Source organism: Takifugu flavidus, chromosome 7 (genome assembly GCF_003711565.1).
Source record: "Takifugu flavidus isolate HTHZ2018 chromosome 7, ASM371156v2, whole genome shotgun sequence".
Taxonomy (NCBI): domain Eukaryota; kingdom Metazoa; phylum Chordata; class Actinopteri; order Tetraodontiformes; family Tetraodontidae; genus Takifugu; species Takifugu flavidus.
Window position 1 is genome coordinate 3,201,331 of NC_079526.1, and position 27,985 is coordinate 3,229,315.

Here is a 27,985-nt window from a genome sequence, read left to right on the forward strand (position 1 = left end):
GTTATTGGCTGATTCCTCTCAGATTCTGCTGATGAGGCCGCACAAGGAAATGACCTGTTTTAGAGGTTTTATAGTATTCGCTGCCGCAGTGGCTCATTTTGGCCATGACTTTATTGCTTGGTAACAGTAAATATATATATATATATATATATTCTACACAACAAAACCAAGTGATTTATGACTCCTCTGGTCAGGTAAATACATTAAGATGCTTCCTTTGCATTTCGAGCTGCGCTATTATCACCATGAAATAAGGTTTCAGTGTATCCTGACAGGCAGATTTACCTGTGCAGTTTATTAAAAATCATCTTTCTGAAAACCTATAATTTGGATATAATATATGTCACAATGTATTACATTCATGGCCAATTTACCCTTTATTTTTAATAGTGAGATAGCAACGATAATGAGGCAGGTTCAAGTAAATCCATCTTAATTCTTTCTGGAGATGCTACTTGGAGTTCTAAATCTGTGACACAAGCAGTTGACTCTAACCCAGGCTCATCAGAAACACATCAACTTTAAATGAATCGACCATTTCCTTGCTGGATTCCTTTCACTGCATATAAACACCAATTCCTGGGAGAAGAGGGGATGTTCAGAGTGGAACACCTGCAGCAGATAAAAGCCTCCGGATGCCATCACAGAGCCGAGCAGCAGTCCTACAGGAACGATGCATTAAAAGAGCTTTCATGAGGACACGTCCGTCTCTGATTTGCTGTGGGACGTTGGGCTCCATCAGGGCGTCGCTGCGCTGCCAGGACTTCTGACAGGTGGTGTCACTCCCACGCGCTGCTAAACATGCGCTTGTGTGGTGCAGATGGCGCGTAGATGGCAACACTTTGAAGGGTTCTTTAAAGCCAAACTCCTCCATCTCGGAGAAATAATGAAAATAACTGCAAGGTGTGACATGGTGTTTTATATTTACAACACAAATAGGAAACGATAATGACTAAAAAATACAGCGAGGCCAGAATTCGCCGAGAAAAAAAACAAAATAAAAAAAAACATGGTTGACAGAAATGGCATGTGAAAAGTCCACCTGAAAAAAAATGTACACTGATTTATTTTTAATAAATCTGGAGGAGAACTGGAATAGAATCAGAATCTTGATGATGTCTGAAGTTCCTGTTTAAACAAATAAGTTGAATATACAGTATGTTGCAGAGAAATACTCCTAAAACAAAGCAACATGAGTGATGGACTGTAAACCGAGCAGATCTGGATTATGTGCGGGAACATCTAGAAACCATTTTGGACATAAACAGAGACATACGATGAAACGATGACCACAAGCGAAACCTGTTTTTCTTGCCGAGAGTGAGAAATGCAGCAGCCAGTGCATCCTGGTTCAGCTAAAACGTCCATGTGTCTTCAACTCAGTTATATTGCTGAGTTTGTGAAGAGAAATTTATCTGGACGAGTTTTAAAGCATTGTAGATCCAGACTCCCTGGTAACAGCAAGAAAGACATATATATATATAAAAAGTATATAACAATTGTAAATAATGGTTAATAAATGTTGGCCTTTTGACACAAGTGTGTGGTTTTTTAATGTGAAATACAAACAACAGCAGCATCGTTTTCTATTATTGCCTGCTGGAAGAACGTAACCCGAGCAGTTAATGTCCACATGTGAGGACCGCTGCAGTAAAAACACTGCAGAGACTGTCCATGGTCCAGGTTCTGCCGGGCCTGGCTGCAGCTAACGGGCCTGGCTGCAGCTAACGGGCCTGGCTGCAGCTAACGGGCTTGTACGGCAGCTAACACATCTGACAGGTGCGTCTTCGCTTGCTGTGATAAAATCATTTTTTTTGGAGATAACAAGGTTGTGTTCAGTACACAGTGGCATTAAAAACAACAACGGGGACGGGGGACGTCGGCACCTTAGTTGACGTAGTAAAGCCAGTAGATGACGTTGAAGAGGGAGAAGGAGAAGGGGAATATTATCCGTGACCATCTGTCGATGGCGTTCACGTCGGTCAGGTCTGGGATTTTGATTTTGAGCTGAGAGGAGCGTCTCCGCAGCCGTGTTTTCTTCAGGTGTGTGTTCCTGTCCAGGCTGAGGCGGCCGGCCTCTCGTGCTGAGCTCGCCTTCCTGTACTGGAGCCCCGAGTTGTCGAACACCATAGAGGAAGAGTTGTGGATCTCGCTCAGGGTGGTTGTAACCTCGTTTGTCCCCACCTCGTTGTGGATCTCCAGGGTCGTCAACAAAATGTTCCCCTGGGAGTCGGCCTGGGCGGGAGAGACAGGAGGGAGGTTAAAAAATGGGCTCCGGTGAGTGATTGCGCACGGGTGCCGTGCGTGAGGCTGCTTCCAGACAGCCTGACGGATTGCAGCCGTGGGAGAGCGAGAGCGACCTTCATAACCAGGTTTCCGCTCCCAAACTTAAATTACGCCACACAAATCAGCTCCAGGTTGTGGTGGAAAACTGGCAGCTTCCACATGCAAGGGATAAATCACTCACATACATGTCAGGAGCATGTACAGTCATATAACAATGACAGGACAGGAGAAGAGATGGCAGATTTATTGTCTTTGTAATTCACAGACAGATGAAGGAGCCCTGAGCGGGGGGATGGGGGGGGGGGTGGTCGAACGCCTTTCCCTTCAGGCAAGTTTCAGCTTTTGCACGGGGAACATCACACACTCACCGGTCGCGAATTACGCCGCTCCTGATTGGATATTTTAAGAGACGAAGCCTTGCAGTTGCCCCCCTGCAGAGAGGACTAACCGGGAGAAAGAGAAGGAGAAAGAGAAGAAGCCGTGGTCTGAACCGGGGGTCATGTGACTGACATTCAGGACCAAGTTGGTTGGTTGCACTTGCAATCACAACAACTAACTGCTGGACCCGACGGTTATCTCACAGAAGAGGATTTGTTTAGCAAAGCCTATTTTAATTCTTCAGAAATCAAAATAATATCCTTAAAATTAGTCTAACCAGAAACCGGTTAGGTTGATTTAAAACTCTTGAGAAGGAAAGAATGTGGAAGCATCCTTACAGAAGTATTGATGTTTAGACAATGTTGAAACCTGCCGCTGGATAATCCAGCTCAATATGGTCCTAATAACTCACAATAAAGTCAGATTAGCCAAGTCCAACCATGTTCACCTGATTGTAAGAATGAATTAGGCTTTTTTTTTAGCTAATCACTGACCCTATTGTTCCCGTTTACGAGGATTCCTACCTTAGGTCTGTCGAGTTTTTCCCGGTCGTTCATCGCCTTCTGCGCCTTCTCTGCCAGTTTCTTCTGCATCTGAGGACCTCGTCCAAAAAAGATGTAGTTGACAAAAGCATATTCCAGAAGAGCCAGGAAGACAAAGACAAAGCAGCCCATCAGGTACATGTCTATAGCTTTGACGTAGGGGATCTTGGGCAGAGTCTCTCTCAAGTGTGTGTTGATGGTTGTCATGGTCAGGACAGTGGTGATGCCTGTGAGGTAAACAACAAATCTGAATTACAATCGGCATGTAGACCTTTGCAAACGTTCAGGGCTGTAGCAGAAAACTACAGAGGGCATCCCGGTGTCATACGTGCACCATTTACAGATGAGAACGCCCGCAGAGAGACCACCGACCGGCAGCGTCTGTTTATTTCTGTGGACCCGTTCTTATGTAATTAAAACACAAATGTAGCAGCGCGCAGCTCAGGACAGTATGTGCATGTGTGTGTGTGTGTGTGTGGGGGGGGTGTTAAGAGCAGTGTGGGCTCAAGGCATTGACTTCCGCAGAACAAAGAGAACAGCAAAAATAAAATCTGTCACAGCTCAGAGAAGGTTACTTAACAAATACTGGAAGAAAAGAACTTTCAGTGCAGAAAGTGCTAAATCTCTCTCACTCCCTCTGTGTCAAGCTAGCAAGTCAAGTGGAGGCAGATGGTCTCTCTCCTGCAGGGTCTGCTCCGGGGGATCCAGGAGAAAACGAACGGCTTCTCCCCACAGTTCCGTTGTCACTGCAGAACCTTGGGGCTTTATTATTAACTACATTCATAAAAAGGTTTCAGGTTGCATGAAGAGCAAAATGGAACTAAAGTGACCGCTGCTAAAAGAAGAGGTGTTTTAAAACCCTCTACAGGAGCATTTCACTCCCTATAGACGTTGTCGCTGCAGTGCTGCCCTCTGCTGGTCGGCTGCTGTAGTTTAATAAACTCCTCCCATGGTTGAGTTTACAGTCTGTTCAAATTATTTCTGAAATACATGAATATTTTTTTCTTAAATACAAAACTGTTAAAGAAAATATATCAGAACTGCTTCCATGGTTGCATTTCTATCCTCATAGACTTTATAGTTACAAATTTAGTAACTCTTAAAAAGGAACTTAGAAAGTATTAATTTACTATTTCGGACACTCATGTGAACATTTTTTTTCGTGTCTGCAGCGACTGTTTGGCACGTGCAAATAAATATCACTCTTTCCTTGTTATTTGATAAAAGATTGTTTGCACGTGGGATGCTGGTTTCCACCATCTATAATACTTAAGAGCAACAAACATGGCAACAAACATGTGAGCAGACATTAATCAGCGCGTCCATGACACCTTCCACTGAATCTCTCTCTTCTTTTAGGAATTTCTTCATTTTGATTTCAGCCACAGATGTATTTAATGTCTATTACATATTAAATATCAATTCAAATGTGTTTCCTGCTTAAGAGTACAATTTAAATGTCTTCTGTCTGGCACAAAGTATAACTTATGGCTGAAGAAGAAGGTTCGGATCAATCTACAGCAGGAGTCACATCATACCTAATGCAACTCTGGCAGCTGATGCGTCATAATTGATCCAGAATGACACCCAGGATAGGATGGTGATGAGGATGGAGGGCATGTAAGTCTGCAGGATGAAGTATCCGATGTTGCGCTTCAGCTTGAAGCTCAGAGAGAGTCTCGGGTAGGCACCTGCAGGGGACACAAGTGACCGGTCAGTTCAGGAACAACAGGAATGGCTCCACCGTGGAGACGTGGGAGCCTCATTCATAACATGTATTATCTCTGAGCAGGAAGGGACCAGGAGGGGCCAGGAGCACTGCTGAGGTACCCTTGAGCAAGGTACCAACCCTTAAATGATCAGATAGGACCCTACAATCAGCTGGCATTCAGGTGCACCGTGCCTTGGCCCATATACAGCTGGGATAGGCTCCAGCACCCTCCCCGTCACCCCGAAAGGGATAAATCGGTTAAAAAGACAAGACGAGAAGATGATTCTACATTTTGAATGCAATTTTAAAACATTTTCAAAGTCCAACATCGCCAAATCGACTTTCGGTGGATAACTGTGTACATGAGAAACAGAATCCAAGTGTCTGAGCGAGCACCTCACCTGTGGAGAAGACCACATTCCTGGAAACCAGTTTGTAGTCGACGATGGAAAACTGAGGGAGCTCGATTCGCGTCACCCCCGTCACGGCGGTGTCTCCTCCTTTCCAGTAGAACTCGATGTCATCTGTGGTGTATCCATCTGTGGACGAGAACACGGGAGACCGGGTTTGAGTCCCTGCTGATTGGAGACGGCTAATTCTGATCTAAAATTAAGCTGCACACTTTAGGAGGATTCATCACAGATTCATCCTGTGAATTATGCACAAGTGAGCAGATATAAGTGCTGATTGGAGGAGCTGTAAATCTTCAGGGGCAGGTGTGACACTGCAGACACTTTAGCAGCATTCGTGGAATCTACAGCAGAATCTGCAGCAGTTTGGGGATCGGACAGTCAGAAAGGTCATCAAGACTGATGAGGGTTCGAAAAAGACTGCGGTGAAAATCTTTCTGCGTACGCAGCCGCTCCTTTGGTGAAGCTGAGGCAAAAGAAACAACCTCAATGACATACAACATCTTAATAAATCAGAAGCAATTCAGTCTGCGCAGTTTCCAGCTGGGGAGTGGGAGAACCTTTTATCATTTAAACACCGCAGTGTTGCTCCTATATTTCACGGGGAGGAAACGTAAAGCTGCCTGCGGTTTCACCACCTCGAACTTACAACTCTCAATCTCCAGAGTGCAGTTCTGCTCGTCTAAGGGGTACCTCCTCAGATCCATCATGCAGGCAGCCGTCGTTGTGATTCTGAAACGGAAAAAGAGTGAAATGTCAAACAGAGGTTAACAAAGCCCACGTGTGGCATCTGCAGACACGATAAAACAACAGTGGCATTCACTGTTCCAGAGACCCTGTTAATTAGAGCTAATGGCACTTCCAGGCTCTCTGCAGCCGCACTCACAATAAAAGCAGTGCAACAAATCAGTGTTAGGACACCGCTGAGAGAACGGCACCTTAAATGGAGTTATATCATCTCAGTTCTATGTGCTGCAGATATCTATAGTGCACAGAAAGGCGGTACAAGTTCAGATTTGTCACGCCTGAGATGAAAATTGGTGCCTGGTTTCTCCACCACACAAATATTTGCAAGAGATTGACAAAGAGAGATTTAAATGCATGGGAATAAACCAAAAGATATATAGTGGACGCCATTATCAACTAGATAGGAAAACAATAGGAATGTGAACTTATATTGAATTGCACCAAGAACATAAAATGTTGGAAAAATGTTCAATTTTCCTGCTCTGCCTCATGATAAAGGCCTGAGTATGGATGGAAATGTAGTCAGGGTCTATCTGAGTATTGGTTGGAAGAAACCAGAACAGTTTACCTGAGTCCGTATAGAACGGTGCCGTCCGGGTGTAGTCGAATCATGCGGTTTTTCACGGTGACGCCGTGGACGAAGGACTTCTTGTCGTTGAGGAAGTAGGTGTCTGGAACCCACAGCTGGTCTGCGACTCTGTTGTCCAAGGTCAGATTGAGAGGAATTCCAACATATGCTAGTCTCTTGTCTCTCCAGTACTGTTGGAAGTACATAGTTAACGTGTAGTCCTGTGGACAGAAGGGAAAACAAACAGCATGGCATCAAGTCCAAATGTAAAGCTTCAAACTTACATCCGATTATAGTCGTAAATCTACCACATCGAACTTTTCTAACATTGTTACATATTAGCAGCCACACATGCAATCACATGAGGCCATTTTAATAATTCAACAGTCATTTATTTGCAGGTAGTTCCACAAAAAAGAGAAAATCACAAAAAGCTTTGAAAGCCGAGGCCTCTAATGGAGCTCTTTACCAGCTGGCTTGGCCTTTTTTTGCTGACTAATGCTGCCTTAAATAAATCAGCAGGTATCAAGAAATAAACAAAGAAACATGGACCGTGTTGGAAAATGCCTACATTTTAAACCCTCAGTTGCATTAAAAGGCTGTTGGAGACGCAGAGAAACGACCAGGAGCTTTTAACATGTGAACTTAATATTACTGTGCACTTCGTCTCGCTTGAAAACATGACAATACAAATTCAACGAGAAAATTTTGAGTGTAACTCGTAGATTTGTGTCACTTTGTAAATGAATTTATTGATGTAGTTTTTGTATGAAGTAATATAGATTCATGCAATTCTCTCTATATGTAGTTGTGTTGTCTCTATACGTTGATGATCTGTGGCTTTTCGCTTCTAAAATAAAACTGGTCAGAGGCGTTATTTTTAGGACATCAGCGGAGGTGTAGACTCTGTAGTAAGGCAGTATGTAAACCCCTGGCATGAGACGGGTGCTACATATTTAGGAAGAGATGCCTTGCCTCCCTATTTCTCGTTCCCCCGTGAACAGAAGTTGCCCTCATTACACTCCCTCCCTCCCACACACACACACAGGTGTGGGCTGGGTGAGTCAGCTTTACACAACAGCCTTCTACACTACACTCTTCTGCCAACACTCACTCAAAGGCTGGAGCCCACCTCTATTTTAGTCTTTGTCGGATCCTCACATTGCAGCGCAGCAGTTGTCCTTGGCTGCCTCACAGACAACTTCAACGTCTCAGCACAGCACCAAACCACATAACTCTCAGCGTACACACTGTACAGCACGCCCATCTGCTCCCAGTATATGCTGAGCAACCTGCCGCATCCCACAGGACCTCATCGTGAGCCTCAGTGCGTCTCTAAAGACAGAACGTATCAAAAAAAGCTAAAATGAGGCTAACATGGGCCTTTACATCAGTATGTTTTCTATTATTTGTTGTATGTGAAACCAGTGCAACTGTTCAACGTGCAGAATAATTAATAAAGAATGAATTTTAAAAAACAAACAAACAATTTGAGCAAACTAAAACTCCTTTACTTCATGAACAGTTTAAAAAAAAGAGACTTGAATTTTTATTAGGGTTTTAAAAAAAGGCCATAAAATTACCACAACAAAAGAATACAGAACACATAATGAAAGGTGATGATTGTGCAGGAGAGCAGGAAGAAAATATGCTGCTACAATGGTTCTTTTATATCTCATGTTGCATGATTATTTTTGTTAAACACAGAAATGGCAGCAGGGATTCCTGTGCGTCTAATGGAGCCGACCACTTTTTCCAGACTTCCAGGCAACAAGACCTTAGAGATCGAGGAACATTTAAAAAAGGTATTTAATGTAAACACTCTATTTCAGCTATCTATTGTTGGAAACTTGGAACTCCATCAGGAGGAAATGGTTAAAAATATTCCTCCCCTGGTCTGTAACTGGAATAATTAGTGGTCCGTGAAAGCAAATCCTGGAAATTCGCCCTTCCAAATCAAAAGAACAACCCGGGCTGGGGTCATGTCAGGCTGGTCTTGTGATTGTCGCTGTTATTCGCGCACCCTTAAGAGTTCTGCTGCTTGTTGTCTGAAATGTGGCCCACAGGAGACACAGGAGTTTGTTCTAAATGAGCTCCAGTGGGACGAGCAGTCGCATCATCTTCGCCTCGCAGAGTGCTCCGTCTCAAACTCAAGATGCTGTTACCGTGCGCCACTCAAACGTTCTCTACGTAACACAAGGAAGTCTGCTGGGAATACAGGAATGGCGCCTTGTGCGAGAGACGGAGGCTTTTCATCACTCGACTCCAAAGCTAAGCGTTCCCGGTGGAATCCAAGTGTATGTTTGACAATCCGTGCATTTAATCACATCACATCAATCTCTGCATCCTCCCACACAGATTTAAATGCATTCATGCTATGGAAGCCTACATGGAAGAACTATTTATCTTGCAAGAGTGGATCTGGAGTTGAGATGGATAAACAGAGCTTTACTAAGACGTTATGCATCATCTGAAAACACTGAAATAACTTTCCGTCAAGATCTAAACTACAGCAACTAAACCTTTTTTTATGTGGATCAAGGCTAACATTTAAAACCAAAACACTCTCTATAATAGAGCTATGAGAAGGCAATTAAGATTCCTTTAATTCCTGTCTCTCTCAACACCAATATTTACGCGGCACTTTAACAGATCCCTTTAAATATTTACTTGAATTTAAATCCCCACTGGACAGTAAACTACATCTGGAACCCTTTTGACTGCTTTTGAGAAACAAAGAAATCACTAAGCCAAAAAGGAAATGTCATTCATGTGCCCATGCTTTCCTCTTACTGTGCCTCAACATACAGCTGAGGACTCGCTTCCATAATTAAGGGTTATAATTAATCTGAAGATGCGACAATCTGGAGACACAACAATAAACTGCAAATATACAGGTCAAAAGGTGCTGATTTTGAAAAGGCTGGTAAATTACATCTGAGGAAGCAAAAACAGAGGACAGATCACATCTAGTGTGCTTGGCTGGAAAAAAGAAATCATTTAAGATAATATTAATAGAGAGCAGTCGGTACAGACAGAAATAAAATAATTTAGTCTCCTCCACAAGAGACTGTTGCGGCTCGCCCACACAGGCTACAGCAGAACAAGCCAGTCATTTCTGACTGGGTCTAAAGCGTGCTGCTAATGTAAGATTTAGGGTCCTTAACTAGCTATAATTTGATGCAAGTGAACCCGGAATTTAGAATAAGTTTAGAATAGAATAGATGGTGGATAGTTTTTTTTAAAATTGACATTCAGTTAACTTGTAAATCAAACATCTAGAAATGTCAGATGTCTGATATTTCGACAGTAATGATCTATGTAGAATGGGGCAGGAAATGGAGTTGAATAAAAATGTATAGATTACACAGTTTACAATAATTGAACCGCTAACCTCAACCAACCCTTTGAAAGAGCAATGGAGAATCTACGGTGGCTGCCAGGGACCAAAATAGTATTGATTAGTTCCAGTCCGGAAGATTGTTACATTTTTGTCATTGAAACTCAGTGGTTTATACTCGTGCTGCTTGTCTGTTACCGTGGAAACACGAAGTGGTTGTACTCCCTGCTGCACAGGAACACCATTTTTGGGCTACAGTTGAATGTCAGTAAACAGTTTCAATCAGAATTTAAACTCCCTTTTCATAAATGTTTTAAGAGGAGACAGCTTCCATGCGTCTTTGCTTTATCTGTGATAAAAGAGTCAAGTGCTGGTAAAAGAATCACGATGAGCCGCGTCAAAAGTGACACGAGCCACGCCGCAGTGCAGATTTAATCTGTCTGTTCCCTCCGCTCTTAAGACGAGACTCTAAATTAGGCGCTGACAGCTGCTGGTGATTTACTAAACACAGTGTCTGATCCCGTTAACAGCTTAAAAGTTACTAAAAGTAAGACAAGACAGCCCATGAGGACAAACTGCAACTAATCAGAGATTTATATCTGAGCAAAGGAACCCTAAGTGTATGCAGGACTGTACTTTCCATCACTGAAAGGAATTTATTTCAGTTTTTATTCCTGATTCTGTGATTCTGGCTGTTGACAACACAGCATCATCTTTTACCCTCTAAAGACATGTGGAGCCAACCTTACTTATACTGCAGACATAACACGTTTAATCCAGATTGAAAGTGACCTGTTTGACTCTACAAAATGCTTAATGAATAACCCATTATCATCTATATCTGCAGCCAGCAAATAAAATAGCTAAGTGCACTGCCCACATATTCTAGCACTCCCTGGGTGAAAAAGAGAAATAGCAATATTCAGGTTGCGCTGTAAAAACACACATTGGTGACGATGAAGCCTGAGTGTGTCCTGCTGTTAGGAGCTGGTTTGGTAAACTGCATGACAATTAGGATGGGGGAGTGATAAACAAATAAACAAATAAATAACATGCAATGTAACTGCTGGTACGAATGGTCTTGAGAATGTTCCACAGAGCCACCTGCACCACATAAAATTGTTGAAAATGATAAAAACCAGAACATCCCCAAAACAAATCCAACACAAAGGAGAGCCAGTGTGACGTTTTTAAAAGGTTAAAAGGTCAAAAGCTGAATTCTCAGTTTATTCTCTTCTCATCTTAAGCTGTTGGTATACACACAAAAGTTCGTTCTGTTGATACCGATGCTCCCGCCATTCCCCAGGTTGTTTGTTGGTCACTTTCTCGCTTTAACTTTGCACGTTTGCACATGAGCATTTACAATTTTTCTTCTCAAGGACAAGCACTATCAAATAAAAGCATTTTAAACTCTGCCATTTATATAGCTGTGGGTTTCTGTAAAATACCATTAATTTAATTAATACCTAAATTGTAGAAGATTTGGATTTTGCAATTTGAATTTCAGCTGAAGTTAATGGTGTGCATGTCTGTGGTTCTCACTAGGTCACCCTCTGGTTTTGCACAGATGCATTTGAACGCACCACGGGAACATTTCTTTACACGTACTTGTCAGGACAGCATGTCAGGGACTATTTCCTCTCAGTAGCATATGACAGGACATCAAGCTCTGTCAGCAGTTTAGACCAGTGATAGATGGCATACATGCATTACACTGTAGAAATCATGGTGTGCCAGGCCCAGCTTGCGTGCGCATGCACACTGACACATACAGGAAGGTTGAAAGGTGAGGACAAGAACACAGACAGCGCAGTGACCTCATGTTGCCACATCACTATAAAGCATCTCCAAGAGTCAAATATCCACTGGACCAGGATGTAAACCCATGCCATTAGCCAGAATCTATAGAGCAGATGACCAAACCACTCTGCAATGTGAAAGCTTCACAGGAAACTTGCTTTTGGTCTTTGTCATGAATTTACCATCAAAACCAATATCAAAGTAGCGTCATATATAATTGTCTATTTTTGATTTTTATTTTATATGTTTTTATCATTGACAAAGCAAGAATACCATATTGTCAACCAGAATAAAATTCTAAAGTGGAAAAACTACTGGTAAACACAACAATAAAAACAATAAACTGAGTTAACAGAACTACCTGGATCAAAAATAACTAATAAATTGCATTCTAAAATAAACAAAATATACTTAATCAACCAACTAATTTTATTCCCATCATGATTCTTTTACCAGCACTAATTTTATTCCAAATAGGGAACTATATAGTTTTAACTTATGAAACATCTTACCATATTGACTTCTGACACCATGTCTATACTGGCCACGTCTATACTCATGCCAACAGCAACGGGTCGACCTGCAAATACACAAAAATAAAGTGAACTCTGCACCGCAAATCACGAAAAGTCATCAGATGTCAGTCGACGTACCCCCAAAGTCTGGCCGGAGGCGGATGTCGTATCCTTTCAGGAGTTTGTCCACGGTGTCTTTGACGAAGGACATGTTTCCAGGCTGGTTGACGCTGGAGGAGAGCAGACAGACACGGTTCTGTTAGCGCGGACGGCCGCGGCGGAGGGCTCGGAACCACAGCCTCACCTCTGAGACCGCAAACGCATCACCGCCACGACCAGCGGTGCCGCGAGCGCGCTAAAGAGGCGCGAGGTCCCCCACATCCTCTCTGGAGTGTCCGCGTGGAAGTGTGACGTTTGGGGCTTCCGATAAGTGTGGGAGCGCTGAAGCCCCGGTGCTCCGCGTCCCACCGAGCTCCTCCAGTCCAGGTGAGACTCTTCTCACACCCGGATTCCAGCCCGTGTTAACGGGCTTCACTGTTCACTATATAGAAGACCTAAAAGACTATAGTCCGACTATAACATGTTTATATTTATAGATTCTAATAGGACACCGGAGCTGTATGTTTTTCGAGCCTTTGTTGTTGTTGATTGTTTGTTACGAGGAGAGGAAGTGTGAGACAGCAAATACAGGAGAGTGTTGGAAACTTTCCCTGATAAAGTGTGAACTCAGTCAGTTTACATTTTGTTTTACTCCAGACATATTTACTTTAGTTAATTCAGCCATGCTGACGTGTGTTTTCAGTGTTTACGCTCCGTTGAAAATAGTCCATTTCGATTTTGGTTTCTGTCCTACATCTAAACAATCAAGAGTAAACAGATATTTACAAACTTGGTGTTAAGGCCAGCGTGTTCTTGTGCACACCCACAAGCATTGGCGACGGATGCAGATGGCAAAATGGTGGTTTGTCCTGTTTCAATTTGAGCGTATTCCTCTAATTGATTGACATGACGCCCCATTTGCTGTCTGCAGTGTTGGACTGGGTGTAATTGTGTGGGTGTGAATGAGAGGGATGCTTACCTTGTGTCATAAATTGCATACAGCTTTTTGTTGCCACCAGCAGCGTTCCTGTGATGAGCAGAAGAGAGGAATCACTGTAGCGAGCCCAAATTCATCGAAATGCGTGAGTCAGTTGAATGAATAAGCTTCTAATTTAAGAATAAAAATTCCCTCTGAGTGACTCATTTTTAGTTCTGGCCTTTTTAGAGATGCAAAATGTAGAGTTTGGTGGCAAACTTGACCATTAGCCAAAACCTGTTCGTGTCCCATTTTTGCAACTGCTTTCCCCCCTGTTTCATTATTTATTCCTATACAATGGCATTAATCCAGAATGGTTTAAATGTGCGGACAAACTAGGGCACTAAATTATGCAGAGATAACACGAGGTATGCACACACACGCGCACACACGCACGTGCAATGCTTAAAAACTCCCACTTTAAACAAATTTATGCTTTAGGCATTAAAAACCCCTCCAAAACAAACATCCGAGAGGAGACTAAAACCCTCATACAACAGTAGGGTCCCACATATAACGTCGTTTCCTCTTTCTCATTTGCACTCTCAGTAATCACCTGGGCAACACGCTGTGGTGTACTGCTCAGTTATGGATCATCCATTGTTAAGTGCTGTCGTGGAGATTCCTCCCTCTGATGGCGGTCGCTGCTACTACTGATCATTTATCCCTTTACCCCCCCCCCCCATCCTCTCTCTCTCCCCCACACACACTCTGCTATGTCACCCCTCCTCCTGTATCTCACTACATCATCTCTCTCCTCACTTGCCATGCATCCCCCTTATTTTTTTTCTGCAGGCTTGCGTGTTTCATTTGCCACCAAAGTGTCTCTGCTGCTCCCTCTCGCCGTTTTGGACCCGGGCGCCGGTCCCCCCGCTCCCCAGAGATCAAACTAAAGGATGACCGGTCAGCAGAAGTGTTGGGGAGCCTTTGAGTTTTTCCTTTTCATCGCTCTGGGGTGAAAGAAACCTCGCTGACAGCAAAATTAGCCCATCTCTCTCTCCCTCCCTCTTTCTCTCTCTCTCCCTCACTTTCCCTGCCTCCAGTGAGTGCACACGGATGGAGGCGTCATTCCTCCGACACTGAATAGCTTCATCTGCGAGCGAGGAATTCTGGAAATCTGGAAGTTTGACTCCGCAGCAGTGTGTGGGGTAAGCGTCTGCAGCACGGGGGTGTTATTAGAGCAGCGTGTATGTAGTGGGCTGTTCACGGGAAGAGCAGAGTACAGTAACGCATCAGGGGTGCACCACCGCCGCTGCCGGAAAGGAGCCGCAGAGCGGCGTCCACGCTTCCTGCTGAAGGGAATTTTGACGGGGATGTGCGAGGAGGTCATTGGGGAAGATGAGTTAGACGCGGTGCAGGCTTGTGGGGTAACAACAGGAAGGATGGCTGGAGGCGCCCGTGGGGAGCGCAGATGAAGTGCGCTGAAGCCGAAAAGAGAGCTGGGCGTGAAGAAAGATGAAGTTTGCAGGAGTTCGCTGCCCTGCAGAATAAGGATTTATTATCTTCCGACCCACGTGTGCGCACTTGAAGGCACCGCAAGCTGCGCACAAAGAAAAAAAAACTATTAAAAGGTTGCGAGCGATAGAAGAGGGGGTCGTATGAGATTAAAAAACAAAAGGCTGTTAAGGTAAAAACCCATCTTTGATTCTGGTGTTCAGGAATGGGCGATGGGATGTTCCACAGCTTGACAATGAGAGGTCTCTGGGTCCGGCTGCTGCTTGTGAGCGCCACCTGCTGTCTGAGGTGAGGAACCGACTCGTGCAACTTTGGACACCCCGCGTCCCAGTTTTTAACGTTCCCGTTTCCCGCGCTTGTTCTCGAGAGGATGACAGACCTCTCTCCTGCCGATGGAGCTGGTGTTTTCTTCTGAATCGTGTTATATTTGCCATATGGTCTCATGCAGCTTTTGCCAGGACGTAACTCCCAAAGAGGCTGAAATAAACGACAACATCACCATCTTCACACGCATTCTGGACGGTCTGCTGGATGGTTATGACAACAGACTGCGTCCTGGACTGGGAGGTAAGACTAATGTAGCTGCTCCGTTTCAGCATTTAAAAGTCTCACGCGTGTTCACTCTGTCAGTCGGAAAATATCTTTGGCGGAAATATCTTTGGAAAATATCTTAAAATATCTCGAAAATATCTTTGGAAAATATCTTTGGCGGAAATATCTTTGGAAAATATCTTAAAATATCTCGAAAATATCTTTGGAAAATATCTTTGGAAAATATCTTTGGCGGAAATATCTTTGGAAAATATCTTAAAATATCTCAAAAATATCTTTGGAAAATATCTTTGGCTCTTTCGAATTCGAGGTAAGACGTGGGTTCCGATGCATGAGGGATGACTGTCCTTCACCGCACGCCCAGAACAATGCTGCAACATCTGTCTAACAAAAGAAGACTCCAGCAGCTGTTAACGTTTGCTGTAGGTGTGATTTAATGGCACTGGGAATGCGCGCGGAGCGCCGGCGTGACCTTGGGAAAAGCCTTTGTCATTACACATCAGCTCCAGTGGATGCAGGTCAATGTAGACAGCAGCTCAGGTCAAGGTCACATTGAGTTGTGTTAAAGGTTTACAAGCATTTCTGTATTATTCTGACTTAAACTCCTTTAAAGTCTCACTTTTATGTTAAAATTGTGCATCTTTGTTCTCATTGTCGCCAGCTAAACTGCTCATTAGTTTGGTTAGAAATAGATGAGGGAACTTGATAATTCAAGTTTTTTCACCATCCTTTTTCAGCTTTTTATGCCTAAAACAACACAATCGTGTTGGGATGTGTTGAATTATCCATATTGAAATGAAGTAAGGAGCTCATTTACGAAGAAGCCCCATGAATTTCAAAGATAAAAGTGTCTTTACAAACAGAATCATATGTTAATAAGAAAAATTCTGAATTTCTTTGCAAATGAAAGGGTGAACCTGCTATTTAGACCGGCTCTGTCTTTAGAATAACAAATGCCCCATAACAAACTGACACACATCTTTGCTCTATATCCACAGAAAAGGTGACAGAGATCAAAACCAACATCTTTGTCACCAGCTTCGGCCCAGTCTCTGACACTGAAATGGTGAGGAGCTTCTTTCACCTTTGCCTGTCTGTCACAGTTTGTTCCACCACGTTTACTGATTCAGCCGCCGATCTCGCAGGAATACACCATTGACGTGTTCTTCCGCCAAAGCTGGAAGGACGAGCGTCTGTGCTTCAAGGGCCCGATGGAGATGCTCCCCTTGAACAACCTGCTGGCCAGTAACATCTGGACTCCCGACACCTTCTTCCTCAATGGGAAAAAATCCATTGCGCACAATATGACCACGCCGAACAAGTTACTGCGGCTGAAAGATGACGGCACTCTGCTGTACACCATGAGGTGAGACAGACTGAGCACACACCTCCACCTCAAGCTCTAGCTGATAAGAGTGTTGTGTAATCAATTTGGAAATGACTAAACGGTCTTATTTCTGGAGTAATGGCTTTTAAGACCCCTGCTGCTCTCTTTGCTGGGTCTCAGTGGTGCATTGATGCGTCATGGCGCCCTCATCCTCATCCAGAGGAACTGGAATTGTTGGGCCTTCCCCTCAGCATATTGCTTCATGGCGGAAATCTTCACTTGCTGCTCCTCTCCCCCACTTCCCTCTTCCTAAAGTCTTGATTTAAACGTTACAATTCACGAGAGCCGCTGCGAAAAGTGGAGGATATACTAAAGAGTCCATTCGTTCCTGGTGCCGAGAGCAGCTGCCTGTGAGGGCAATAAAAGATATCACACCCTTAATGGAAACGTCTCCTTTTCCTGTCAGATTCGACGTCCTGCCAGCCCAAATTAATCCTCCACGTCAGCCCCAAACTGAGGAAGTTGCAGGAAGTGGATGCTTATGAAAAGGGGCAATAAATCTCCGATGCATTTTCAAAAAGATGAGCAATTAGGGCTACATTCATGACGGCCCATTAGTGGGTTTTTTTTAAAATGTTCTGACAACTGGGATGGACATTTTATGTGTGGATCAATCCACACACTCAAGTATTGCACAGTGTTCTCACAGGTACATCTGCAATAAACTGCAACAATGACGCAGGCATTTTTTTCTTTTTTTTTTTGCTTCTCTGTAATTTTATGTCCAGCTCTGCACCGTCCTTCCTGCTCATTATGATTTATTAAGCAGCCACTACCCCATATATCTGACTTCTCTCATTAAAACCATTCACAGGCAGCCGAGCCCCCCGGTGAACATTAGTCACGGTGCTCTGCGTGACAGTAACATTAGTTATATTTACATTCAGCCAAATCTAATACACTCTAACTTTAACAAAACAAAGCTGTAAAGTAGAATCAGCATCCCATCCTGCAGTAGATACTAGATGAGAGCGGTTATTTATGCACGCGTCTGGCGTCTGCACATTCCACATCCTCTATAAGCAACCAGGAGTTTTCTTTTATGATTGTTGTTCTTTACCACTTCTAAATTAGCTTTAAGGCGTGTAAAAGTCTGTGTTTTATTTAGCTTGAATAGGGAGAATTTAAAAGGCCACAAACAAGATTATATTCACAGTGATACACTTATCTAGTGATTGCTGGCCAATTTAATGATTTAGTCACCAGCTTAGTCTTTTTATTCGTCTTTTATTGGTTTCTCAACGCAAATGCCAAAAAATCCTCTGTTTCCAACTGCTGCGGAGTTCAGTGTCTTTATCCCAAACACACTTGGGTATTTGTCCTCAGAAATGATTAAAACATTTTGTGATTATGAAGCTGCCAATAAAACACATTGAACCTGTTCTGGACGATGGAAGTCCAGTAATTCACAGTGATCATAGACTGGAATCACACACTAATCTGTTGTGTTGTGCGATCTAAAACACAGTTTGTCTCTTTCTACCCCCATCACCGTGTTCATGACTCACATATCCAGGCTGGTATTAGAATGTGAACCATATTTCTACTCAAAGTGCTGAGGCAGCAGTTGGCCTTTAATACAGAGAATTCCTCCTCTGCAGCCAATTTCAGATTTTAGAAAAATCGCGTTGTCTCCCTGACTTCTCTAAAGCATTCTTTTGCCTACTTTTGAAAGCTGTGAGTATTTATCCAACATTCATCTCTGCGGTTCTCGCAGTTCAACCCCTTTTTTCTGTTAATCATGAAACATCGTTGCATAAAAATGAAAATATTTGCTTTGAATACAATTCTCAGGAATGTATTTGGAAAAGCAGATGAAAGTAGCGGCATGTTTCCATGTTTCCATGGTTGCTGAGGTGGACTATTATAGCAATGTGAAACGTTTTAATGCACGGTGAGTAAATGTGTTTGTCCACTAGATGGCAGCAGTAGACAAGGATGTTTGCACGTGCATACGTGTGTCCTTCCTTTTGCATTTTCTCGTTCATTCCCTTGCTTTTAAGGCAGCATTTCTCTATTTAACATCACTTGGTTCCTTTCTGACCATCATTTCTTCCCAGCAGGTATCACCCCCCTCTTGTGGCTCACTTGTTTATTGCACTGTTGCCCACTGCCTCAAACACACTGAGTGTGACTTTCATTGGTTAATAAAGGTGTGCAAGATGCAGCACTGGCCTAAATGAAAACATGTTCTTTATAATAAGAAGACAGCTCATAAAAATGACAATGATGAAGCTGATGGTGATATTTTATGCTCTGATTTCCCGTTTGCTTCCAGGCTGACTATATCAGCGGAGTGCCCCATGCAACTGGAGGATTTCCCAATGGATGCCCATGCCTGTCCCCTTAAATTTGGCAGTTGTAAGTAAAGCGACAGCATTTATTAATGCAGGAAATGGTACAGCACAGATGTTAGAGGTCAGCATCACAGGTTGCCCTGGGAGGCTTTCTTAATCTTTCCAAACACTGGGGTGAGAAAAACAAAGAATACAGTTTGGACGCGGTGTTATTTCTGGCCTTCGTATCCATGCACAGAATGTGAGGGCGTCCTGCATGTGTTCGGCAGCGTGTGTCGCTCAGGTGAAAAGCTGTTGGTGGCGGTGCAGCGCGGCGGATGTCGGCACTGACACGCTGCTCCTGATTAAACCATTAATCAACATGTCAGGGCTCCTCTGCTGCAGCCTTCACTGTTAATGGAAAATATCTGAGACTTGCTGAGTGGAAATAACCACACACACACACACATACGCATTTACCACCAAGGTCACCCGGTTCATACAGACAATTTTGCTCCTGCTCAGACTTCTAAAGCGATTTATGTCTTCTCAGGAAGTGGAAACACCCGGGGATCTTGAGATTAGCCTTAAGGGCTTCCCCGTCACTGACGTATGGCGGAATATCTCCCAGCAACATGCTTACACATGCTAACAGCTACCACAAAAAGTCACCACACCTGATTTGGTAATGGCATACTCTCCGGTGAAGGAGAGCAACACCTACACTTCAGATTGCTCAGGTTTTGGCATCCAACTACCTGAGCTTCTCATGCAGGATGACTAGTCGAAGCCGACGCCGGATTACTGACTTATCGCAGTTAAATCACACCTGAGCATAATATGAGTGTTTTTAGCAGCACACACTTATGTCAAAGGAAAGATCCCACATATATAAAATATAAGTTGAGGTTAAATGTAATATACATAAAATATATCACAGTTGGGCAATTCTGCAGACTGTCTTAGACATGTAAAGTTACATTTGTTCTCAGCTTGGGCTGCATTTCTAGCGTATCCATATATATTTATATCATAGTTGCTGCGTTGCAGTCATCCTGTTTTGTCCGACTCCATTAACCCGAGCTAATCCTCTGACCTGGTGGACAGCACTCACTTGTCAGCTGAAGCTTTCAACGCTACCTGTCCTTTGCTCTTGTGTTAATCACCTCTCCTGAACTCTTCCGGCAACGAGTTTCTCGTCTGCGTTCACGCACAATTGCCCAAGGAAGTGCACGAGTCGTCCACGGTCTCCACAGATAACAGGGCGGCCGTGTGGGCTACAGAACTACGGCTCCAGTCAGAACAGAATCCAAAAACAAATTGGTCTTGTCGGTTTTCGCCGATACATCTAATCGCTTAACCGGGAGCATGTGTGCGCACGTTAGCTCACTTCTTTGCTTCTTTATAAACACAGTTCATCTCTTGACAGCCAGCGTTTGTCCGTCTGTCTGTTTAATCGTGAACCAAATAGCATGAAAAGTTACGAGCAGGTTTTAAAGACATTCTCAGGAAAGAGCTGAAGGAACCGATTTATTTTCTGGGATGTTCTTCTGTTCTTCAACCTTTGCTGTGATCATAAATGGTGTGTAACCTGGGGTTACTACTGCCTATATCTACATCTACATAGAGTGTAGATGTGCTCTCTGAGTGTGATAAAATCAGTGTCCTTAAACATTTCAGCTCACATTTGTTGCTAGACTTCAACATAATTTCAAGTAGACGCTTTATACCCGGTATATGTAGGCAGAGGCAGAGAGGCAGAGAGGTCTGAGACAATGCAGAGCGTCTCTGAGACAATAATCCGCTGACTGCTCCTCGGAGGTCAATCTAAATTGCTCTGAAGTCTTCACACCACGGTTGCAGGATTAGTGCAACACTGTTAGATTGGACAGTGTCAGTACAGCCGAGAGCTGAAAGAGCCGCCCAGACCAACCCAACGGCTCCAGCTTTCTGGGATGCTTTCTCCTCTTCTTCCTCAATTTGGGTATTGAATTAGTTACAGTTGATTTCAATCCTTATGCTGGCAGGATCCAACACAAGAGCCACCAAACTGTGAATTGGAGGAGCTAAAAGGTGAAACTCTGGGCAGAAACCCGAGGAACTGCGCTGGCAGACCATCCCACCATTAGCAACATCTGCCTGCAGCTCATCACAAACACGAGTCTTAATGCTGACACGGGGTTAATCTCGTGTGTAATGAAACAAAGTGGGTGAAAGTTCAACCCCCCCACACATTTACCGACTGGAGCAACAGCTTAAGAGCGAGTAACACCAGCGTGTGATGTAATGTATTAATATCTTTTCATATTTTATTCGCCCATACTGTCCCGTGTGTTGTTTGGAGTCAGACATCGTCTCAGCACATTGTGTGAGGGCTGCAACGCTCCCGAGATTTAGCAGGAAGTGGGTCAAAACAAAAGGCAGACGGCGGCAAATCATTTAAAGCAAAAAGAAGTTAAAGAGTCGCACAATCTCTAAGTATGAGAAATAAGAAAAGCAGTAAAGATCCCTCCAAAAATCAACATTTAAAAAGCTGAAAGGCAGCTCTTACGTAACAGCCATCCCCATGTCAACCATGTTGGGTCAACCTGGGCTCTGGTTGGGGTCAAAGGTCACAGAGAACAGGAAACACGCTCCTTCCTGGCCTAAGCTCAAAACAGTTTCATCATGGACACTGATGAGTTTGATTCAGTCCCAAATATAACAGGCAGAGAGATGTTATCCCAACAGTCAGGGGACCAATGTGATAGAATATTGGTAATATCAGTCCCCTGATCAATACAGGGGCCTGGTGTCGATACTATAAAAAGAACCGACTGCAGAATAATGGATTTCTCTCCGTTCCTTCCCATGATGCCACACTATTAATGCTGATTTTCACCATTTCCTGCCATATTTGTCTGGATCTATTGGTTGAATGGCACCGTAGAAAAGAGCACTTTCTTTCTAGAAATTTTGCGTCATAGCCTAAATTAATCCCGAACTAATCCTGATCCTACATATCCCCCCGTCTCACTGCCGGATTGTAATTTTGTTTGTGTCTTTTTTTCACTGATTCATCTGATTTGAAGTTCCTTGAGTTCTCAAATGACCCCAAAATGGTCATTTAGATCCAATAGATCCAAGTCCATGCAGTATCCAAAAGTCATGCACTCCATGATGGGACCCTTTCTTTTCTACAAACCTTTTTTGTAGGTTACATAACCAAAATTATGTTGTTTCGTAATAAATCAATCAAAAATAATTAGTTAATCATTCAGTAAAAGGTGGTAAATTAAATAGAAATAACTTAAAATAAGGCCAATATAAGGTTTTTCTGATTCTAACTGTCTGTCTGCCTGTCTCTGCCTGCCTGCCTGTCTGTCTGTCTGTCTGTCTGTCTGCCTGCCCGTCTGCCTGCCTGCCTGCCTGTCTGTCTGTCTGTCTGTCTGTCTGTCACAGATGCGTATCCCGTCTCTGAGGTGGTCTACACGTGGACCAAAGGGGCAGCCAAGTCGGTGGTGGTGGCGGAGGAAGGGTCCCGACTGAACCAGTATCATCTGATCGGTCAGACAGCTGGGACAGAGGATATCTACACCAGCCGAGGTAGAGGGGGGGCAGACCCCCACCCCACCCCCGCACACCCTCGGATTAGAGAAAACATATTCTGCCGTGCACTTAACAACCATCCTCACCTTAGCTAGAGTTCCACATGGTGTAATCCCTCTTTATCTTATATGCTCACTTACACAGCAGGTTCCTGCAGGAGCTGGGGGTGTTACGCCCCCCCCCCCATCCTCATTATTCAGCTCTGCAATATTAAAGCTTCTGCCCTCCAAAGATGTTGTGACAAGAATTCCCTTTCTTGCAAATCAAGCTGGATCAAGACAATGAATGAATCACATGGTTTCCAGAACACCTCCCACTCATAGCCAGCTGTCTCTGGGGCAGCTGGGCGAGCGGGGGGGGGGGCAAAAAAAAATCACTTATCCTTGGTCTGAGCCATTGGGTCTGTAGGGTTAATCCGCACGCAGGCCCATCAGTTGTGCTTTTACCAAGTGACGTCACGGCTCAGGGACTGGCTGCTGCCACGGAGACACGAGAAGGGGCGGGGCTTGTGTGGAATCTGCTTAACTCTGTTATGTAAAGAAGTATGATAAAACACTTCTGCTGCTTGTTCCTGGTGAGTTTGCCACATAATGATAGACAAAACTGGAAAAAGCTGCTTTATACTGCCTCTGTCTGCGGTTCATGGCAGGATAGTAGATGATGAACTGATAAAACTGTTGCAGTACTGTTGCTGACTACATATCTGTTAAATGTGATCATGTAGAGTTTAAACAGGCAGGTTGTCCGACACACAGCCAACATGGCCTTGATTAGCATATCTAATCTGAGGTACAAACCCTCTTTAACCGGCCCAGAATAGCCTAGCCAGGAGCTCACACTCGCCACAGGTGACCTTTGACCTGGCAGGTTAAGCTGAGGAGGATATATATGTCTATATATACATAGAGATATTTTTATGGGATGTGAAGCAGTGGCATATCTTATAGTTTCTTTGATTTTCAGAGTCTAGACATTTGGAAGAAAGCAATACAAAAACCAAAGCAGGAAAACTCAACAGATGGTTCCTGAACTCACCAGTTGACCAGCATGGCCGCGTTATTCTCCGCTATGAAAGGCAGTTCCCCACACGCGCTCCAACAACTACACAATAAGATCCACCACAACCTCATTTTCCCGACTTGGAGATTCCCATCCACGTCCTCGTCGCGGCGATCGGATCAACAGGCGGTCCAGTGACGCCAGCGCAGAGCTGGCTTGCTGGCTAACAGTCCCTGCAGAGAAGGCAGCCCAGGCGCCTTTTTGGTTAAGGACATGATGGTCGCCGCCACATCTGATGGTGCCTCCAAACTTTTGTCCAGACCCCCCCCCTCAGCCCCACTCCGCCTCAGTCATCTGTCCACCTGCTTGTAATCGCCGCTGATCCAGGTCTGTCGTAGTGATTCGAGCTCAGGCAGGCAAGGATGGATGTCCCCAATCAAGAGTGGCCCGGCCTGACGGGATGGGACAGACTGTCTGTTGCCCACACACACACTTACACACCCACACACTCACACTAAAACAGAGCGAGAGAGAGAGAGAGAGAGAGACGAGGAGAGCGGGAGAGATATACAGGATGCAGATTGTGACAAGGGATTAGTGAGACAGAAAAATCCGATTTTGCCGGGAGAAAGCAGCAGTCATCTGTGGATTTTCTGTAGTTTATCAGGACTCCATGGCTCCACCGGATTTTTGTGAAAAAATGAAATCTTCGGCTGATTAACAAGATATGACGATTTTACCGCCAACCCCTCCCTCTTTCCTTTTTTGTCTTTTTTCTTTTATTATTCATTTTTAAAGCAGCGTCATCCAGCCTGGAAAACTGTCCTGTTCGCTTTGTCGCTTAATCACAGCATTCAGACTACAAATTGAAATTTAATGACACCCCCCCACCCCCTCCCCCTATGAAAAAGCCCAAGTATTTGGGTTTCCCTTCCCTGGAACACACCAGAGATTAAAAAAAATGATGTGTGTGTGTGGCTGCTGTGGCAGGATGTGCTCAGTTTGTGAGGCCTAAATGCCAAAAGTACTTGAACAGGCTTAAGAATGGATCATGAATTTTCTTAAATAAATCTGTTAATCCAGAAAGTTAACTCTGGGGGGGGGGGGGGTCCAGACAGTCTGTGCAACAGTTTTCAGGCCTGATAAGTCTCATTTTTCTCTTCTGCTGGCTTGCTGCAGGTCAGTACACGGTGATGATGGCGCACTTCTACCTGAAGAGGAAGATCGGCTACTTTGTCATCCAGACCTACATGCCCTGCTTCATGACCGTGATCCTGTCACAGGTCTCATTCTGGCTCAACCGCGAGTCCGTCCCGGCACGGACCGTCTTTGGTGAGAGGGTATTTGTGGGACAAATTCCAATGACAGGATATCAAGAACGTGCAAGCAGCTGAACGTGTATACCATTTATTACGCATCAGCGTTTAACCTGACCCCGCCCCCTTCCCCCTCCACCAGGCGTGACCACAGTGCTCACCATGACCACGCTTAGCATCAGCGCTCGAAACTCGCTGCCTAAAGTAGCGTACGCTACCGCCATGGACTGGTTCATAGCGGTGTGCTACGCCTTCGTCTTCTCCGCCCTCATCGAGTTCGCCACCGTCAACTACTTCACCAAGAGGAGCTGGGCTTGGGATGGAAAAAAGGCCATGGAGGCCCAGCAGCCCAAGGTACGGCACGAGCATGAATCCGCCGCTACACGCTGACCTCTGGGTCTTCACCCCCGGTTGCTACAGTTGGAAACAGCTCGGGGAACGAGCCAACAAAATGTTATTTCAACTGAAAGTCAGATTCTGAAGCCAAGTCCAGCAGGCATGACTGTGCACGTTCTCTTGCTTCTAGGGATTATTATTGTGCACGATTGTCTCGTGCTTCAGAAGCATCAATGTCACGATTTAATCAGATCTGTTCTGGCAAGAAATCTGTTCACCCTGCTGAAATCAATGGTTCTTGAATTTACCCCCAAAAAGCATCTGTAAGTGCCTAAACTCTCCCTCACACACCTGAAACGTTGTCACGGCAACTACATGTTTGGAAAAGGCCTCGTCCCCTTCCCTGAGGGCGCTTTAAATGAATACAGAGAGACTGACGATGATGGTGTTATATTTTTTGTGATTAAATTCAAATGTGTCTCTGCATCCGCAAAGGATGATGGGATATTTTGCTTTGTTAGGCGCCATCGGCTGTACCCTGTGTTTCACAATGCATTATGGGAAAACTAAGTTCACCAAGGAGGGAACAATGACACTCACTTCACAATCAGACAGCCCTACAAATCGCTGTATTCCCTAATTAGCACACTATCTAGGGAATAGGGAGCAATTTTGGACAGTGAATGATGCAGTTTAAAGGCCCAACTTAGTGTTGTTGTTTGAGTCCAACTGTGATTATTTCCCCCCCACAGAAAAAGGACCCTCTGGCTCTGTCCAAAAAGCCCAACAACAGCTGTTCGGCCGGCATGACTTACGCCACCAACCTCACCAAGGACGCCTCCATCGCCACCATCTCAAACAGCACGGCCGTGCAGCTCAAGCCCTCCGAGAGCAAAGCCCCAGACCCCAAAAAGACTTACAACAGTGTGAGCAAGATCGACAAGATGTCCAGGATAGTCTTCCCCGTGCTGTTTGGGACCTTCAACCTGGTGTACTGGGCCACGTATCTCAACAGGGAGCCAGTAATCAAAGGAGCCGTGTAACCTCGGGTCTGACGGAACACTTGAGAACCTCAGAGCGCGATCAAGCCACGCTCTTCAGTAGGCCATCGAATAACCGCGCATGTCCGTTGCTCCAGGAAAATGTCGCCACGTCTGGCCCGAGGATCACGATACGATTATTCGTCTACTTTAGATCCCCAAGTCCTGGTCCTTTTTAGCATTTGGCCCCCCCCAACCATAAGTGACAGTACAGCGAGGCCAAATGCTATGCAAGACAACATTTTTACTCTTCTTACTAAAAAAACAGCTTTTACCTTTCTAAGACTACTGTTTTCTGTGAATAGGAGACAGACGCAACGCCGCTTCCTTCTCTCGAGCCGCTGCGCTAATGTTGTTGCCTTCAGGGGCCTGGATGAACCTACTGAGCTCCGCTGTTCGGTTCCAATAAAGCCATGATTTCTGCTTTCGAATGAATTAGAGTTTAAGAGTAGATTTTTTTTGCTGCAATGTTTTTCGGGCCCCAGGATAGTGCGTATGCCTTTTTTTGGCGTGTTTAATATATGTATATATGGCCTGCTTGTAGAAGATCATCACGAAGCAACTAAGTTTCATTTCTGTGTTACATGAAGAGAGTTAGTCTAGTGCTGCTTCATAGGAAACTCAAGAGCCGTGCAGTTTTAGCAGAATATATATTCAGCAGAATGTTTCGCTTTTTTCTTTAATGTCTTGCTCTTATTCTTGATAAATCACTTTTCTCTCATCAGTCGGAGGGACGTCTGCATTCAGAAGGCGGTTTGCTGACCTGGCGGTTGCATCTCTCCTCAGATTTTCTTCTTGACTCTCAGGCAACACAAAGTAGATCATTTAGATCTTTTTGTTGCATGATTTGAGTGCTGTTTTGTCTTTGGCTGAGTTTTGTAAGAAGATTGAAACCACCCGCGCAGAGTAAACATAGAGCCGGACAAACAAGAATCGGCTTCCATTAATACAAAGACCTGAAAAAGGGAGTCTACCTGTTTAGAAATGATTAAATTGAGGGTTTTTTTCCCCTGTGAGATTCCGAGATGAAAATGTTTTTGTCCATGTTTGAGGGTTTTTTGGTTTTTTTCATTTTGTTTTTAAAGGCGGAAACAGGCTGTCAGTAAGTTGGCTGAGGATTTAAACAGCCGATCCTCCACCTGTGTGGCACTAAGAACATGCACGATGCCCCCGCTTGACCAGCTCTTCCTTTTCCTCTGAAATGTGCTTGATCAGCACATTCCCAGATCCCCATGTTCTCCAAGGATTTGATCGGCGCTCGGATGCGAGCTGAACGTGTGACTCCTCGCCTTCGGACCCATAGTTGTGCGAATGTAAATTTTACATAAAACCTGTTTGTAAAATGCAAATGTGCGAAGCAATAAACATAAACAGGACTTATAAAAACCACCATCTCCATTGTGGTAAAGTGTGATCATCTGACCTTCATTTTATTGATGTTTTTTTATCCAGATTTGAACCAGAGTTGATCCTTTTGTTCTCTTTTCGGTCTTAATTTGTCTCTTGCTGATTCACCCCTCCCACTTTGGAAGCACAGCGCTCTCCGGTCTCGGAGTTGCGCCGGCAACCTTCAAACATCCCTGTCTTTTTTTACAGTAATTATTACGCCTACCTGATTCTAAATAAAGCCTCTTTAACTTTGAGCGTCTGCTGTGGTAATTAAA

At 44.3% G+C, this 27,985-nt stretch overlaps 2 protein-coding genes across 11 annotated transcripts; one reads left to right on the forward strand and one right to left on the reverse strand.

The window, feature by feature from the left end:
• Window positions 1–897: 897 nt before the first annotated feature.
• gabrb3 (gamma-aminobutyric acid type A receptor subunit beta3) lies at window positions 898–24,237 on the reverse strand. Of its 6 annotated transcripts, XR_008951295.1 has the most exons (12): window positions 23,666–24,237; window positions 13,376–13,423; window positions 12,436–12,527; window positions 12,295–12,362; window positions 6,643–6,863; window positions 5,977–6,059; window positions 5,319–5,456; window positions 4,745–4,897; window positions 3,189–3,433; window positions 2,655–2,729; window positions 1,759–2,235; window positions 898–1,724 (listed from the first exon to the last, which is right to left on the reverse strand). XR_008951295.1 is itself a non-coding variant. In XM_057037768.1 (11 exons), the coding sequence occupies exons 1-11, from the start codon at window positions 23,758–23,760 to the stop codon at window positions 1,888–1,890; spliced, it is 1,566 nt and encodes a 521-aa protein (XP_056893748.1). In that variant the 5' UTR covers window positions 23,761–24,237; the 3' UTR covers window positions 898–1,887. The 6 variants fall into 6 exon arrangements, 5 of the variants coding, with proteins under 5 accessions (XP_056893748.1, XP_056893753.1, XP_056893750.1 ...); XM_057037768.1 differs by having other exon boundaries at window positions 898–2,235; XM_057037773.1 differs by lacking the exon at window positions 23,666–24,237 and adding an exon at window positions 13,929–14,039 and having other exon boundaries at window positions 898–2,235.
• gabra5 (gamma-aminobutyric acid type A receptor subunit alpha5) lies at window positions 12,530–27,964 on the forward strand. 5 transcript variants are annotated; one of them, XM_057037777.1, is made up of 12 exons: window positions 12,530–12,783; window positions 14,168–14,275; window positions 14,416–14,520; window positions 15,031–15,115; window positions 15,276–15,394; window positions 16,378–16,445; window positions 16,525–16,745; window positions 19,045–19,127; window positions 22,484–22,627; window positions 24,809–24,961; window positions 25,088–25,299; window positions 26,034–27,964. In XM_057037777.1, exons 4-12 carry the CDS (start codon window positions 15,033–15,035, stop codon window positions 26,322–26,324), a joined length of 1,374 nt encoding a protein of 457 aa, XP_056893757.1. In that variant the 5' UTR covers window positions 12,530–12,783; window positions 14,168–14,275; window positions 14,416–14,520; window positions 15,031–15,032; the 3' UTR covers window positions 26,325–27,964. The 5 variants fall into 5 exon arrangements, with proteins under 5 accessions (XP_056893757.1, XP_056893756.1, XP_056893755.1 ...); XM_057037775.1 differs by lacking the exon at window positions 12,530–12,783 and adding an exon at window positions 13,461–13,478; XM_057037776.1 differs by having other exon boundaries at window positions 12,765–12,783; window positions 14,168–14,520.
• Window positions 27,965–27,985: the final 21 nt, after the last annotated feature.

What these genes read in the sequence shown, in the direction of transcription:
- gabra5 (XM_057037777.1), top strand. Translation starts at nt 15,033, where the DNA reads ATGGGCGATGGGATGTTCCACAGCTTGACAATGAGAGGTCTCTGGGTC. An exon ending in AGCGCCACCTGCTGTCTGAG is followed by an intron (nt 15,116 to 15,275) that starts GTGAGGAACCGA and finishes GGTCTCATGCAG; the next exon opens with CTTTTGCCAGGACGTAACTC. An exon ending in TCCCCTTAAATTTGGCAGTT is followed by an intron (nt 19,128 to 22,483) that starts GTAAGTAAAGCG and finishes TGTCTGTCACAG; the next exon opens with ATGCGTATCCCGTCTCTGAG.
- gabrb3 (XM_057037768.1), bottom strand. Translation starts at nt 23,760, where the DNA reads ATGAGGTTGTGGTGGATCTTATTGTGTAGTTGTTGGAGCGCGTGTGGG. An exon ending in GCGGCCATGCTGGTCAACTG is followed by an intron (nt 13,424 to 23,665) that starts GTGAGTTCAGGA and finishes TGCTCATCACAG; the next exon opens with GAACGCTGCTGGTGGCAACA. An exon ending in CCTCCGGCCAGACTTTGGGG is followed by an intron (nt 12,363 to 12,435) that starts GTACGTCGACTG and finishes GTGTATTTGCAG; the next exon opens with GTCGACCCGTTGCTGTTGGC.